Source organism: Gobio gobio (assembly GCF_949357685.1).
Source record: "Gobio gobio genome assembly, chromosome: 19".
Classification (NCBI taxonomy): Eukaryota; Metazoa; Chordata; class Actinopteri; order Cypriniformes; family Gobionidae; genus Gobio; species Gobio gobio.
The window spans coordinates 33,357,665-33,374,616 of NC_137112.1; the positions used below are offsets into that span (position 1 = coordinate 33,357,665).

At 36.9% G+C, this 16,952-nt stretch overlaps 2 protein-coding genes across 2 annotated transcripts; both read left to right on the plus strand.

Moving 5' to 3' along the window:
• Window positions 1-5,637: 5,637 nt before the first annotated feature.
• On the plus strand, window positions 5,638-10,054 carry pnp4a (purine nucleoside phosphorylase 4a). The gene is made up of 6 exons (XM_079844929.1): window positions 5,638-5,799; window positions 6,181-6,344; window positions 6,617-6,720; window positions 7,538-7,713; window positions 7,811-8,001; window positions 9,134-10,054. Exons 1-6 carry the CDS (start codon window positions 5,684-5,686, stop codon window positions 9,349-9,351), a joined length of 969 nt encoding a protein of 322 aa, XP_079701055.1. The 5' UTR covers window positions 5,638-5,683; the 3' UTR covers window positions 9,352-10,054.
• A 144-nt stretch (window positions 10,055-10,198) lies between these two features.
• LOC307143007 (uncharacterized protein C20orf96-like) lies at window positions 10,199-15,802 on the plus strand. Its single transcript, XM_079844250.1, has 10 exons — window positions 10,199-10,313; window positions 10,489-10,591; window positions 10,689-10,816; window positions 10,902-11,060; window positions 11,180-11,279; window positions 11,754-11,911; window positions 12,231-12,332; window positions 12,418-12,504; window positions 13,844-13,962; window positions 15,641-15,802. The coding sequence occupies exons 1-10, from the start codon at window positions 10,272-10,274 to the stop codon at window positions 15,699-15,701; spliced, it is 1,059 nt and encodes a 352-aa protein (XP_079700376.1). The 5' UTR covers window positions 10,199-10,271; the 3' UTR covers window positions 15,702-15,802.
• Window positions 15,803-16,952: the final 1,150 nt, after the last annotated feature.

Here is a 16,952-nt window from a genome sequence, read left to right on the forward strand (position 1 = left end):
GACCCCCAAAAGAGGGACTGATTTCCACCACAATTAGCGGCAATTACAGCCAGGAGAGTTTGATTGGAGCTTTTTCATGGCATGGAGTAGATTTACTGTAGCTATGAGAGCTGAAGTGTGACCTATCCTTCATGGACATCTGCAACCGTACTCAGGAGAGGAGAGTCTCCTCTTGTGTACTATATTTCTCTGCAATTGGTCAATTAAGCGGCTCTTAACTTCCCTTTCACTCTCCGCCCACTCTGAAATGCAATTATGTCCTTTCTTTTCACATGGTCGATTATCAATGCAGGTCCATTAAAATCAGATTTGCATAATATAGCATGCTCTGTAGCATCAGGCACTAACAACACATTAATCAAGCAGAAGGATGTGTGACTGTAGTTCAGAGTCATCTTTTAAGACGGTAATAGAGGCCGTCAGAGCTCTTCGTATCCCGGGTGGCATTGGGTGGGCCGTCGTTTCCAAGAGCGCGCCCTTGATTGTCGCCCTACATGTTTTCTGGCTGTCCTTGGCTCTTGGCACCCGGCAGTGGAGCCAGATGTACATGGATGACCCTGCTCCATATGTGTTCAGAGGATTAGGGTCAACTGCTTAAGATTCAGACCCACACTGGCTCCCACACTCACCTTCATACGGCCTAAGAAAGGGCAAAAAGGGCGAAGGGCCCCCTTTTTGATTTGGGTCAAAATAGGATTAAATTTTATAGGATGTATTTCTTAGTGTAAATGTGTAAATTTTTCTGACCATTTCTTTTTAGTGCACTATATATACAGAATTTTTATATTGCACTATATAGGATATATATATATATATTAGATTAGATTAGATTAGATTAGATTCAACTTTATTGTCATTACACAAGTACAAGGCAACGAAATGCAGTTTAGGTCTAACCAGAAGTGCAATAGCAGCAAGTGCAGGATATACAATGGATGCGTAAGTGCAGGACATGGATATGTACTGAATATGTATAAATATGTATAAATAGAGAGACGTTATTACTATAAACAGAACTGAATTTACAGGTGAATATGTACAGTGAATAATATTGTATTGTAATATAATATTGTATCCAAATAATCTTTTTACAAATATTGATTTAAAGTTAAACTTTAAAAAAATAAGTACCAATGGAAGTTGTAGTTTTAATTCATATTTATTATAAATAAATATATTGACCATGTCACAGAGTGTTTGGGTGTTGGTTCATGTTCATGTTTCATGTTTTTAGTTTATCATGTTCACTGTTATGTTTCTGAGGCCCTGTCCCAAATGGCACACTTCATGTGCACTTTCGGTCTTGTGGACTTACAGAAGCCGCTGCGTGCGCGTGTCCGTTAAGTCCGCAGGGTGTCCTATTTGTCATTTTAGGTCTCGCGAGCGCCCCCTTTGAGGTCGATATGCGCCCTCGATGCGCACTTCTGCCGAGCCCGCACTGGTGCGAGCTACGCAGCGGACTTCTTCCCGGCAGTCAAAGCGGCATTACGTCGTGAAAGTGCGGACTCAGAGGAAGACCCTGAGGGTTTAGGGTGCCGTTTGGGACAGGGCCCGAGTGTCATGTTCACTGTCTTGTTTCCTGGTCTTGTCATGTGACTCCCATGCCCTCATGTGATCTTGTGCCTTGTTCTGTCATTGGTTCATTGTTTGATCACTGTTCACAGGTGTCACTTGTCTTGTCATTAGTCCATGTGTATTTAAACCCTCATGTTTGTCATTAGTCCATGTGTATTTAAACCCTCATGTTTGCCGTGTGTCTTTGTCTGATATTGATGGTGTCGTGTCGTGTCGTGTCGTGTCGTGTCGTGTCGTGTCGTGTCGTGTCAAGTCAAGTCAAGTCAAGTCAAGTCAGTCTCATTTGCAAAGCCTTTGTTTTATGTTTTGAATTTTGATTTTGGAATAAACTGCACTTGGGTTCTTCAACTTGTCTACAATGGACTCTGTTACAGACCATTATATTGAGCTTGTTTGTTCATAAAAACAATCAAGAAACAACAAATTGAAAGAATAGTAGTGAGGTCAGGGTTGAGATGAGGACTCAGACATATACATGACCCTTCTACAAGTCACAAGTTTCCCAGCAGATTCACTAAAAATGAATTACTGCACACCTCCACATGACTGGCCCAACGTCAGAGCATAGAGTGAGTATTGTGGAGCACGTGAAATGGCTCGCGCATGAGAAATGCCTGGCACGTTCCAAGCACTTTGCTTTTATTTAAGAAATTACACAGGCTACGGTGCTCATTTTTTATGCTCAGCCAAGGATACCTTGATATATATAGAGAGATACTGTATAAAAGTATTTGAGTGTTAAATTTTTTGCTGGGCTCATAAAAATATGACCATAGTACCATATGAATGTAGTTACACATGCTTGATATTTATTGCATCACAAATCCACAACAATATTTTTAAACATTATTATTTTAAAGGTACACTAACTTTTGGCCCTTTAGCAGATAAAAAAACAAAGAACATGGTTTTGGTTGTGCTTTGGCTCTGTGTGATTGTGCGAATGAATATAACGATTTTCAATAGATATTGCTTTACAATGAACTCTGTTAGAGAGCAACATATGGCAATTTGTCTGTTCAATAAAATACTGTTCTCACCTGTTGAGTGATAAAAACGCCATCTCCGTGTCACTTTTACAACATTTCAAATCCCTCCGTTCTTGCCATCTCCGATAAGTCAAGCCAATGTTGATTCTTGTTTTATTACGGGCTCTCTTTCTCACGTGGAGAAGTTTGTGTTCTCTATTTGCCAGCAGACACTCCCCAGTTCAGCGGTTTTGATTGATTTAGTTTTTTTTTACCTTTTTTAGATTGAGATTTAAGACCATACACGTGTCAGTAGCTGGACCAACTTTTCTCTATTCACAGATATAACAAGACACGCACAGGCCAGTGACGCATGTACGCAATTCCCCTGAAAATCTTGGCAGGTCTAAGATATGAACACATAGTCAAGTCAACTTTATTTATATAGCGCTTTTTACAATGCAGATTGTTTCAAAGCAGCTTCACAGTGTTAAAAAGGAAAATAATGCAACAGAATTTTATTCGGCCGTACAGCCGCTCCGGAGAAAACGGTAATGTCATCTAGCTCATTTCAATTATAGTACAGTAACAATGTGGGCATTAGATTAGTAATTAGATCAGTAATTTAGTTTATATGGTTAATTTAGTTTACTAATTAGTTTTATTTGGATATTTAGTTGAAAAATGTAGTGTCCCCAACTGAACACGCCAAGCCAAAGGCGACAGTGGCAAGGAAACCAAAACCCCATCAGATGACCTAATGGAGAAAAATAAACCTTGGGAGAAACCAGGCTCAGTCGGGGTGCCAGTTCTCCTCTGGCCAATTAACAAACAGCGTATTATTATTATTCTGGCAACTTTACAGGACAGGGGTCATATTAGATCGGATGATCGATTCATATTAGATTATGAATCAGGTTAAGACAAAAACACATTTTGGAAGAAGGATTGATGGTGATTCCTTATTTAAATTTTGTTAATTTTGAACAAAAAAAAGTTACAAATAGTGTACCTTTAATTAATTAATTTTAATGTGGGAAGGACAAAAAAAATACATTTAACTTGAGTTAAAGCTTCGGTTAAAGTTAACTTAATATTGTATTATTTTTAACACTTTTTTGCAAAGCTAAATTTTAGACCAAACAATAAGTTTACATTCGTATTTCACTATTTACATCAAATGTAAAAAATAAATCAAATTTTCCATTATATATTTAGATTTTTTCATTTCTGTTTTTATTTAGAATGCATTAATAATGAGCAAATTGGGCAATAAGATTCCAGTGGGTGAAATCACATGTGCCTCATATGCCACAGATTACGTCTGAGCAGATGGAGAGTGAGCGAGATGCATAGGGTATGCTTGGCACTCAACATTGTTAATGTAATTACAGAGAAAGGGATTCACTCGCTTTCTTTCTCTCTCTCTCTCGCTCTCTCTCTCTCTCTCTGTCTATCGTTCTCTGTCTTTCTCTATATCTGTCTGATTACATTGTATCACTCACATGAGCCTAGTTAGATGTGACCCGTTATGCAAGTTTTACCACGTCCTCTTGGGAATCAGGACAAAAGGTTTTCATGTGCCTGAAAGCTATCTTGACTCTGGTGCACATTGTCAGACTGATGGTATGTAAGAGAGCAATGCTGAAAATGTAAATATTATTGTCAAGAGCTGAATGTTCCTCATAGGAACGACCACATTTACAGGATCTAATCTGTTCTTGAATTCTGTTTGTCTTGAGCGATCAGCTTTGTTTGGAGATGCAACTTAATATTCTGGTCGATACAATATAGATGATTATTATTTTGTCTACAACTGGAGGATATTAATACTCTATACTATTTTGTCTAAATATATGACAAATAAGACACTAAAAACTCAAATCAATCCTTTTAAATGCTATAAGTGTATATCACAATATTACAATGTACACAATGGATATTGAGATTTTTTTAGATTTGCTAAAGTTTACATTTAACAGCATTATTAAGCTAATTGTGTTTTACTAAATGTAAGAATAGAGAAAAATAGCTTGCGCAATTAAAAATCGAATAAATTTAAAAATGATCTAACATTGACTTATAACCAATATGATGCATTATATATATCATGCATCCCCAGTTTTTTTCACATTTAAATGTCCTTAAAAAGAGCCATATATATATATATTTAGTAATTTGGCATGTACCATATTTGTACTTTATATGTTTTTTAAGTAATTTAACTTACAAATCCTGTTACTAAAAGTGGAGAAAGTGTGAGGAAACAGCAGTGTATCAGTCTTTGATTTCGGTCAAGAACAATTCATACACAAGCCAATGAGAAGCTGGGTCAACCACTGTGAAATGCATTACTCTTAAAAAAAGTGATGGCAAGAGAAAAGAAGTTAATTTATACCATTGAAATGTTTTACAAAACTTTGGATCTCCATCTAAAAGTGGAAAATTGTGACAAATCTTGTGAGGTCCCCAAATTAAATTTTTCTAGTCTCATGCTTTGGATTTGGGAAGGAGTCTGTACCCCTGGTAATGGGCCTCACATGTTTAGCGATCCTGTGGAAGTACTCAATCTCGACCCATTGATAAATCGCATTGTGCAAACCAGACCTACTACACACTTTGAGACCTGCATTATGAAATGGGCCCGATTGAACATGTAAATATGGCATCGAACCTAAAAAAAAATGTTTACTGAAAAAAAAATAAGAACTATTTCAGCACACATTAAAACAAATGTAAAAAGTTGCCTTTGTTTTCTATAGCCTAGTGACATGTTGTTTCAAAATTATTATTAATTTATGCTTTTTTTACCAGTTGATGACTTCTGATGATTAGCTCTGTTGGGAAAAAGTCCCCTGTTGATGCAATTAAACTTTGAATTCACAATGCATTCACATGGAAATAACAAGTGCACTGATTTTTATTTTTACACATAAAAGCACCAGATATTCTTTTGTGGTTGGTTTTAAAAGTTTACTTCCCCCAAATCTGATTGAAAGTTTAGTTTGCCTCTGATTTTATACTTAGACACACCTACAAATTACAAGACAATTCATTTGGCATGACTAACTATAACACCAAGTTGTAACCAATCAGAGTGTTTGTGTGTGTTAGTGAGGTCAGACATTAGGTTTACTTAAATGGAGAGAGCTGTTCTCTCATTCACACTCTGCTCAAATCCAGGAACACTCTACAGTTTAAAACGTTCTTCAAGACGAACACACGACACCAGCATGCATAGTAAAGATCAAATCTGGTAAGTTTACATTTTCTTTCCATCGTAAGGTTAAGATAAAGTATATCTTAAATTATAAGAAGTGTAAGTATACTACTTTTTTCTTGAAAATCTAAAACTTTAGCTCTATTTAATACTGTTTAAACATGATTCAGGTCAAGCAAATGGTAATTTGTCTTTTTAAAGTCAATAATGCCAATATAATATTTTGTATTAGTTCACAGTAGTCCTGATATTTCAAAAACTGCTAAGGACACAGTCCATAATGTGCAGAAAATGAATGACAGTCATATCTAATGGGACAATATAGAGTCAGTAACTGATGCTTTAAATTCCAGTTGCTTCTAATGCATATTGTCAGACTTTAAGTTAATAAAGAGGGGTTTTTTTTCTCATCATCAGCCATGAGGACTACCAGAGAACGGCAGATTGGCTGCTGTCCCAGACACAACACAGACCTAAAGTAGCCATCATCTGTGGCTCTGGACTGGGCATGCTTGCGGATGCGCTCAAGTGCCAAGACTCTTTCAAATACTCTGACATCCCTGGCTTTCCTCAGAGCACAGGTAAGACACAGGTCAGTTTGTCATGTAACAAGGAATTTGCTTTAGTGTTTTTTTCTCAATTTGCTTAAAAAAAAACAAAGTAGAGCATGGCACTAAGTCACTTTGGGTTAAAAGCATCTGCCAAGTGTAAATATTATGCTAGCACGTTACAATGTTAAACTTTTAACCTGCAAAAATGTTGAACTGCAGTTTAATTGTCCCCTTTAAATGGATGTGTGTGTATTATGTTATAAGTAATAATGCTTCTATGTGTCCCGACTATATTCAAACAGTGAAGGGTCATGCTGGAAGGCTGGTTTTTGGGGAGCTTAAAGGGAAGACCTGTGTGTGCATGCAGGGTCGATTCCACATGTATGAGGGACACTCACTAAGCAAGGTTTGTCATTTTTTAACCAAAGACACTACATGCATGACTTCTTTGCCACAAATTGTAAAACACTTGTGGTCGGTAAGATTTTATTATGTTTTTGAAACAAGTCTCTTATGCTTACCTAGGTTGCATTTATTTGATTCATTTATTCCTGTGATGGAAAAACTGAATTTTCAGCATCCATTACTCCACTCTTTAGTGTGTCACATGATCTTTCAGAAATCATTCTAATAGGATGAAACAGCATTTATTGGAAATAGAAATTATAGATGTCTTTACTGGCACTTTTATTATGCGTCCTTGCTGAATAAAAGTACTGTATTAATTTCTTACAACAAAAACAAAAAAATCTTCCTGACCCCAATGTTAGTGTACATTTTTAACATTTTTCATATTCTTAAACGTTCAGGCTTTATTTGCTTCATTTTAATACAAAATCTGTCTGTCTTCATAGTTTCATCATCACGTGTCAAAAAAGGAATTATATCACATAACAAAATTATATTGGATTCCAACAGTAACTCCGAAAAACACTGTTCTATTCATGCTTTGTCATGCTGCAGTCAAAAATGATGATTTTTGGATGCCCGCACAGTATATTCACTCCATCCTGGTCACGCTGATTTGAGTCACATGCTTTATGCCAGAGCACAATTTACAATTCAATGAAACTTTTGTGTGGTTTACATAACACCAGGTTAGATTAAAATGGCTTATTGGTAATATGCTTTGTACAGTACAGCAGCAAGCTTATGAAGATTTATTACAAAAGTGGTGGATGTTGAAAATGGATTACCAGTATTTGTGTCTGTGTGTTCCTCAGGTCACTTTTCCAGTAAGAGTTTTCAAGCTTCTGGGTGTCGACACCTTGATTGTCACTAATGCTGCTGGGTCGATAGCGGACAGCTATAGCTGTGGTGATATTATGATCATACGTGACCATATTAACTTCCCTGGACTTGCTGGACTGAACCCTCTCAATGGCCCTAATGATGATAAGTGAGTATCAGCGTACATGTTGAAGTGAGTTAAGAAAGCATTCATTCATTATAATCACCAGTAAAGGCAATGTAATCATTTATCGGTCGCCATCAAGGTTTGGCCCTCGGTTTCCGCCCATGTCTGGGGTATATGACAAAAGCCTACGGAAGATGGCATTCGACATCTGCAAGAGCATGGGCGTCTCGCAGTATGTCCAAGAGGGCGTGTATTGCATGGTGGGAGGACCCAACTTTGAAAGCATAGCTGAAGCTCGACTTCTGCACAGACTGGGAGTTGATGCAGTTGGTAAGATGGTTTTGTAAAATCAATACAATTCATATATAATCAGAATCTTTAAAGACCCCTTATTATGCTTTTTCAGGTATTACCTTTTATGTAGTGTGTTATAAAGCTTTTTGTGAATGTAAAAGCTCTGCAAAGTTTCAAAGATCAAAGTGCACAATAAATGGAGTTATTGTCTCCCAAAAGGAAGAATCGATTCTGAGCTGCCAGTAATTCCAGTCTTACTTCCTGCGCAAACTATGGTCTTCATTGACTGCCTGCAAACAATGTCTACTCTGACCCTCAAACACTGTAGTTGTAGCTGAGAACCATTTCAGACTCTGTGAGAAAAGCGGTGATAGGCCTACTGCGATATATATTATGAGAAAATTAGGAGAACCTTTGAAATAGCATAATAGGGGTACTTTAAATTGCCTAAAGGTATAGCTCACCCAAAAATGAAAATTACCTCATAATTTACTTTCCCTCAAGCCATTCCAGGTGTATATGACTTTCTTCTTTCAGACAAATACAATTTTATTTAAAAAAAAAAATGTCCTGGCTCTTCCAAGCTTCATAATGGCAGTCAATGGGTGTCAAGATTTTGAAGCCCAAAAAAGTGCATCCATCCATCATAAAAGTACTCCACACGGCTCTAGGGGTTAATAAAATCCTTTTGAAGCGAAGTGATAAGTGCTTGTGTAAGAAAAATAATGTCCATATTTAAAACTTTATAAACTAAAATAACTAGCTTTATTAAGCCCCGAAGTCATGTGCATATATTTTATTATGTATGGATGCTCTTTTTTGGGCTTCATAATCTCAACACCCATTCACTGCCATTATAAAGTTTGGAAGAGCCAGGACATTTTTTAATACAACTCCGATTGTGTTCGTCTGAAAGAAGAAAGTCATATACACCTAGGATGGCTTGAGGGTGAGTAAATCATGGGGTCATTTTCAATTTTGGGTGAACTATCCCTTTAAATTAGGCAGGATTTTGGAAAGTTGGAATTTTTTTTCCATTTGTGACAATAGTGGCACAGGTATAACACACATCATGTATATTAACATTTTATTGTATAGTAATAGTAAGTGATAGTTACATTGTCTTAATTATGCATTTTATTAACTTATACATAATTCATCTTTAAAGGAATGAGTACTGCACCAGAAGTGTTGGTCGCCAGTCATTGTGACATGAGAGTATTTGGTCTCTCCCTCATCACTAACAAAGTGGTGAAAAGCTATGAGGACAATGAGACTGTCAATCATGAAGCCGTGCTGGAAGTGAGCAAAATGCGTTCAGAGACGCTGCAGGCACTGGTCACAGAGCTCATCAGCCGCATGGACATCAACAACAACACGGCATGATGTCATCAACACTGTAATTGCCCATCAAAATCTCATCCAGAACATTCTGCAGCTATGGCGTGACCACTTTTTTTTTTTTTTTTTTTTACTTAATTTCTTTTTTGAATGTAGGAACTACACATCTGTTTCAATAACATTTTTTTATATTTAAATGTTAAGGTTTTATCATTTGCTGTGATCATAAAAATGATCTAGTTCAATGGTGCCATTTCAAACTTAAAACACTGGGTTAATTAATATGTTATTCATTAAATGTTTATCTTTTTGTGCAGTAAAAGTTATGTATGCATCTGTATATTCACGATTAAATAACATTAGGACATTTTATGTGGGAAATGATGCACTGCTATTCATTATACAAATTAATATAATTCCTTATGTTAATATTTTGATGGTAAAGTTGGATATTTAAATCATTCCTATGCTATTTATAATACATTTTATATTATATGTGTTGTAAATTTGCCATTGAATAGACATGTTTTGTATAACATGCTCTTCTATAAAACAAATACATAATCTTATCTATAATGCAAGAATGTCAGCAATAAAAGTGTATTTTGAAAATAATTCTTTAATCGTGTATGTAACTGTTCTGCAGTGCAACAATAACACGTGTGTTTGACAAGAATAAGTATATTTTATCATTTAATTCTTTATTCATTCACTTTTCTACAATCACATAGAATGTATAGAAGTTCATAAAAAGGATTCGAAAAATACTAGAATTACAGGAAACGAGAATTTCCCATTTTCACGCATGCTCAGTATGTCCACTAGATGGCAGCAGAAGTACGTTGTACACACGCGTGTCTCGTGTATCTTAAGTTGCTATGGCAAACTTCTGGAATGACGGAATGGTTAAAAAAATGAATTTATGATATCGACTCTCGATTTTTTTCGGTGAAGAAAACAACATCATGACACACAAAGTTCAAGAGAAGTTGAACTTTCATCCGGTGGTATGACTGACTGACTCACTGCTGTGTTTATGATTGTTACGTTATTGCTAATATAATGTTCGGGAATTTTGTGACATAATGAAAACGTTACACTCCATTTATTCTTCCATGTAACTTATTGCTTTCTGTATGTAAAACAGCTGCAGACTTTTTTTTATTAAAATATTTTTTCAAGAAATACAGCGAATGGGAGCGAAGTACAAGACCTAAGCCTGTGCTCTGGGCAACACCTCATCATAAAACAGTCAGAATCAGACCATCTCCAACTGGAAAAGCAGGTATAAACATGGCTAAGGATGAATGTTATGCTTCAACTGTAGTGAGATATGTCTGTCTTTATGCATTGTTTTGTAATGTCTGCTGCTTTATAAACAGGAAAATCTCAAAAAGCTGTCCAAAATGGTTTCACAACACTCCCCAAACTCTCTACAAGAAGGGCATCTGAAAAAGTGGAGCAGGACCAGATCACCTCAGAGAGGAAAGACAACATCAAAGTACTGATGGTGTGTACTGTAAACCAGGAAAGCCGACTTTAATAGTTCACTTGTGTTTAGTTTAAGCTGTGCCGACAACTGCAATCTGTTGTAGTTACTCATCAAATCCCGAAAAGAAGAAATAAATCAACTGGAGGAGCGCTGTGAACTGCTTCAAGAGAGGAACCTGCAGATGGCCAGGAGCATTAAGGATACAGACAGACACTCATACTCCGCAGCCAAAGAACTGCTCATAAAGAATGATCAAATGAGGGTGAGCGTTTTTAGATCCCACAGTACACAAAGAGCACTGAACTCAAACTTTTTCAACGTTGAGTATTTAGTATTGAGTACCCTTAACCAGTGAAATTTGATCTCTTATGTTCTTTCTAGAGATCAGTGGTAGCTTTGAAAAAATTGAATGGCAGATGTATTAATTGTGCCAAAGCAGAGCTGACTGATACAGAGGAAATGTCACAGACTCATATCAACGGTTAGTTTAAACGTCTACACTTTACAATCAATTATGTTTTAGCTATTTTCATTATTACTTTAAAATGCCATTTAAATGCTGTATGGCAAAAAGTATGTGGAAACCCTTTTCTAATTAATTGGTTTTGCTATTTCAGCTACACAACCATTCAAAAGTTTATGTTTTGAAAGGAGTCTCTTATGCGGACCAAAGATGGGTTTATTTGATCCAAAATACAGTGGGAAAAAAAAAGTATATTACAAGTGCATTAGAAGCAGGCGCATAAAACCAAGCACTCATCTCATAAACATTTCATGTAGAATGAGGCCCTCTTCTGTTCCAGTATGATAATGCCGCTGTGCACACAGAGAAGTCTACATGTTTGGTTATCCAGGTACTTTTGGCCATATAGTGTTTGTTGCTGCCATAGCTGTCAAAGGTAAAGCAAAAAAAAAAAAAAAAACAGCCCCAAACAGCCCTATCTTATAAGTGCAGGGCTGCAGAAGCAGTTGGACATGGTAAAAGCAGAGGTGGTACAGGCTCAGAAAGAGCTCCGCTTCCTGAAGACATACAAAGATATGAAGTTCCCAGTCAAGGCCTTGCAGATTGCAGACATGAAAAGAAAGCTGGAAAGACTGAAAGAGATGCAGCAGGTAAAAATGGGTAGCACTTTCTGTTCCCCATGTACATACTATATACTTATTATAGTAATTGCAATAACTGGGTAATAACTATGTACTATCCCTGAACCTTACCTTAACCCATGCTGTTATCTTATAATACCCAGTACTTTCTTAGGTAAGTGCACATACTGTAAAGTGCAATCAAAAATGAGCAGGACTTACTGCCTGGATGAATAAAAGCTGACATGAAAATGCTTTATTTATTAAAATACACATGTGGTTCCAGCCCCCATAAGAACTCTTCAATCCTCAATAACGCTTTAATATGTTTCTCCTCTATAATTGTCAGGAAGAGCAAGAGGATGTGAAACTGATGTTTGAGAAAGAAATGGTCAGATTGGAGAGATGCCAACGCCAAAGAGAACAGGAAGTGCTGTCTGCTGTTGTTGAGGTAAAGAAGCTCTTTTATGTCAATTTAGTTCTTGACTTTAGGTGTGTTATTAAACATATCTTTGTTCATATCTTTTTATTTTCAGAAACATAAATCCCATGTCCCTCCCATTGCCAAACTCATGGCCTCACAGAATTACACAATGAGGGAAGAGATTAATATGTACAGAAAAGTGAATATTATTATTTTTTTTAAATATATTATTAAAGCTAAGGTCCCACTTTATATTAGGTATCCTTAACTATGTATTAAAATAATAATTTGATACAATGCACTTATTGTGTACATACGTTTTTACATTGTACTTATATAAAAAAGCATAATTAAGCTGTAATACATTTCTGTAATTACATATATAATTACACTGTTGAGCCTTTTCTTACACCTTAACCCAACCTTAAACTTATCCATACCACCAAACCTGTTCCTAACCGTACCCGTATCCCAACTCAATAGCAGCAAAAGTGTGTTGCAATACAATATGAACACAATAAGTACATTATTTTTTGATGCAAGTACATGGTAGTTAAAGACACCTAATATAAAGTGTGACCAAAGTTCATTTTTGATTACTAAAGGAACACACCGACTTTTTGGGACTTTAGCTTATTCACCGTATCCCCCAGAGTTCGATAAGTCCATACATACCATTCTCATCTCCGTGCGTGCCATAACTCTGTCTGACGCACCCACCGCTAGCCTAGCTTAGCACAAAGACTGGAGGTAAACTGCTCCAGCTAGCCTACTGCTCAATAAGTGACAAAATAACGCCAACATTTTCCTATTTACATGTTGTGATGTGTATAGTTACATCGTGTACTAAGACCGACGAAAAATGGAAAGTGGCGATTTTCTAGACCGATATGGCTAGGAACTTTTCTCTCATTCCTGCGTAATAATCAAGGAACTTTGCCGCCGTACCATGGGTGCAGTGGCACAATGATATTACTCAGCGCCTGAAAATAGGCCAACTTCCGTCAACACTACCAACGTGACAACCTGCTTGCACAGAGAGCGTGCTAGGGACTATTTTCAGGCGCTGCGTAATATCATTGTACCGCTGCACCCATGGTACGGCACAAAGTTCCTTGATTATTCCGCAGAAACGAGAGAATAGTTCCTACCCATATCAGTCTACAAAATCGCAACTTTTCATTTTCCGTCGGTCTTAGTACACGATGTAACTATACACATCATAACATGTAAATAGCAAAATGTTGGCGTTATTTTGTCACTTATTGAGCCGTAGGCTAGCTGGAGCCATTCACCTTCAGTCTTTGTGCTAAGCTAGGCTAGCAGTGGGTGTGTCAGACAGAGTTATGGCACACACGGAGATGAGAATGATATGTATGGACTTATCTAATTTTGGGGGATACGATGAATAAGCTAAAGTCCCAAAAAGTAGGCGTGTTCCTTTAAGGTAGACTTAAAATATTTTAATAAAGAAAGTATGTTCATTTGTAAAATAAATGGTTTATTTACATTGTATATTTACTGTATATATTTTTAAGGTGATAATGGAGCTAGAGCAGAAGAACAAAGAGCTCATGAAGAGTATTCAGGAACTGCAACTATCAAGACCAAACATCAGGACAGAGATCTTTCCAGATGTTTTCCTGAAATCAGATAAGTAAGTGGATGAGGACATTGAGTTATTGAGGCAAACAGCTTCTTTATCACAAACAGTTCTTATGTCCTCAATTAACACAAGAACATTGGCAAGCTCTTCAGTTGAAGAATTCCCAAGTTATACAGTAATTGCGGTTGCAGAGAAAAGTTCTCACAAAATTGGCCACTTGAAAGGAAGTTCAACAAACCCCTCGAAATGTCTAACAGTGTTAGTATGACCCGACCCCTCCCATAAACAGATATAAAACAGCAACACTTGATTTTCAAGAGCCTTCTCAAACATACTGACAGCACACAGCCTATGATAGTTTAACATCTAATATGGGTTATTTAAGAAGCTCATTTCATGCATTGAGAAACAATTTAAAGAAAGAGTTCACTCAAAAATTAAGATTCTGTCATCATTTACTCATAGCGTTCCAAACCTGTATGACTTTTTTTATGCAGAATGTGAAAGAAGAAATTCTCACGGATGTTTCAACTGTTTTTGTCTATACAATGAAAGACAATGGGGTCCAAAACCAAATGAGCCCCCCTTGACTTTCATTGAATGAACAAAAACCGTTAGATATTTGTCAAAATATCTTCTTTTGGGTTCTGATGAAGAAACTTATACAGATTTGGAATGACATGAAGGTGAGTAAAAGATGATGGGTGAATGATTGTACAGATATGTATGATGAGTAACACTTTCCCTAACCCAAGGAGCTGTATTGGAGATCAAGCATTGTAAATCTGATAAACTTGAAGAAAACGTGCCCGATCTACTTTCAAACAAAGGCTTGCTTTGGAAAAAGTATTGGGCTGTTGGAGATGGTGTAATATTACACAGTTTTGGAAAAGACTCCAAAGGCCATCTTAAAGATAAATGAAGAACAAGAGAATGCTGTGCATTCATGGAATCCCCGGCGCCCATTAAAGGTTAATGAAGGTTTCACATTTCCCAACAGTCTGTTCCAAAACAGCATGTCATTTTCCTCTCCAAAACAATTGGACACTTTATTCCAAGGTCTTGTGAGTGCATGCGCAATCTCTTGCCACCCTTGGGAGCAGTTATATCACAGTAAAGATATATTCCTTTGGTCCTTAAGTGTTTTGGCCTAGGGGACAAAGAACGTGGAAAACAAACAAAAAACATTTAGTGTGTTCAGATTTCATGTCACACAGAGCATCAAATTATAAAGGTTTCCATTAAATGGAGATAATGATAAACAGATCTGGGATTTCCTTCTCCGATCGTGACATGGCTTTAGTATCTGCAGATGTTCTGAGCCCCAGCAGAGAAAGTTCTCATGTTTCCGGTCTTAAACAAACCGTCTCAGGCTGTGGTGACCATGTTTAAAGGCAGATGTTTCATAAGGAGTCTTCCTGGTTTACAGATATCTTTGCACCCAAAAATGAAAATTGTCATCATTTGTTGATGCAAACATATATGGCTTTCTTCTGTGAATCACAAAAGATATTTTGAAAAATATATCGGTGTTTTTTTTTTTTTTACCATAGAATGAAACTCATTGTGGTCTGATGTAGTTTTGGACCCCATTGACTTTCATTATGTGGGTTTGCAATGACATGAGGGTGAGTACATGATGACAGAAGTTTCATTTCTTAGGTGAACTAACCCTTGGGTTGTATAATGATGGTATACAGTTACTGTCACTGTTTTGTCTATATTTTAGGTGTACTCCAGATATGGACGTCCATCTCAATATACCCCAAGAGGATTTGCTTCCCGTGTAGCCCTGTGATGAATGCATTAACTTTTTGAGTCTTCCCTTGAGCTTCTATATATTGCAGAAAAAAATCAATGGAGCCACTTCATTAAATCATTTTTCTCAGTCAAACAATTTTACAGATCTTCTTTACTTTGTTTGTCTTTGCTTTCATTTTGTTTTATTGGCTTGACCCTGTTTATATATATATATATATTGCACTCTAGTGCAAGTACCATCATTTATTGATGTGCGTTTAGACATGCAACTGCATACTACGTGTTTTAGTGTCACAAACTAAGCTGCAGATGTTAAGTGACCACTTTCATTTGGTAAGTAGTAACATAATACCTCTTTAAAAATCTGACTTTTTATATTAGCATGCATAGTCTTATTGTAGATACACTAAAGGCCTGTTCACATCAAAAACGATGACTATAAAGATAATGATTAATATATACAGTGGGGCAAAAAAGTATTTAGTCAGCCACCAATTGTGCAAGTTCTCCCACTTAAAAAGATGAGGGATTTTCATCATAGGTACACTTTAACTATGAGAGACAGAATGAGAAAAAAAAATCCAGAAAAGCACATTGTCTGATTTTTAAAGAATTTATTTGCAAATTATGGTGGAAAATAAGTATTTGGTCAATGACAAAAGTTCATCTCAATTTATGTTATAAACCCTTTGTTGGCAATGACAGAGGTCAAACGTTTTCTGTAAGTCTCCACAAGGTTTTTACACACTGTTGCTGGTAGTTTGGCCCATTCCTCCATGCAGATCTCCTCTAGAGCAGTGATATTTTGGGGCTGTCGCTGGGCAACACAGATTTTCAACTCACTCCAAAGATTTTCTATGGGGTTGAGTACTGGAGACTGGCTAGGCCACTCCAGGACCTTGAAATGCTTCTTACGAAGCCACTCCTTCGTTGCCCGGGCGGTGTGTTTGGGATCATTGTCATGCTGAAAGACCCAGCCACGTTTCATCTTCAATGCCCTTGCTGATGGAAGGAGGTTTTTACTCAAAATCTCACGATACATGGCCCCATTCATTCTTTCCTTTACACAGATCGGTCGTCCTGGTCCCTTTGCTGAAAAACATCCCCAAAGCATGATGTTTCCACCTCCATGCTTCACAGTAGGTATGGTGTTCTTTGGATGCAACTCAGCATTCTTTCTCCTCCAAACACGACAAGTTGAGTTTTTACCAAAAAGTTCTATTTTGGTTTCATCTGTCCATATGACATTCTCCCAATCCTCTTCTGGATCATCCAAATGC

Bases quoted from the DNA above. Each gene is read 5' to 3' on its own strand.
- pnp4a (XM_079844929.1), top strand. From the start codon at position 5,684: ATGGAGAGAGCTGTTCTCTCATTCACACTCTGCTCAAATCCAGGAACA. The intron at 6,721-7,537 runs GTTTGTCATTTT...TGTGTTCCTCAG, and splicing joins AGGGACACTCACTAAGCAAG to GTCACTTTTCCAGTAAGAGT. The intron at 8,002-9,133 runs GTAAGATGGTTT...TCATCTTTAAAG, and splicing joins ACTGGGAGTTGATGCAGTTG to GAATGAGTACTGCACCAGAA.
- LOC307143007 (XM_079844250.1), top strand. From the start codon at position 10,272: ATGACACACAAAGTTCAAGAGAAGTTGAACTTTCATCCGGTG. The intron at 11,280-11,753 runs GTTAGTTTAAAC...TTATAAGTGCAG, and splicing joins GTCACAGACTCATATCAACG to GGCTGCAGAAGCAGTTGGAC. The intron at 12,505-13,843 runs GTGAATATTATT...TATATTTTTAAG, and splicing joins AGATTAATATGTACAGAAAA to GTGATAATGGAGCTAGAGCA.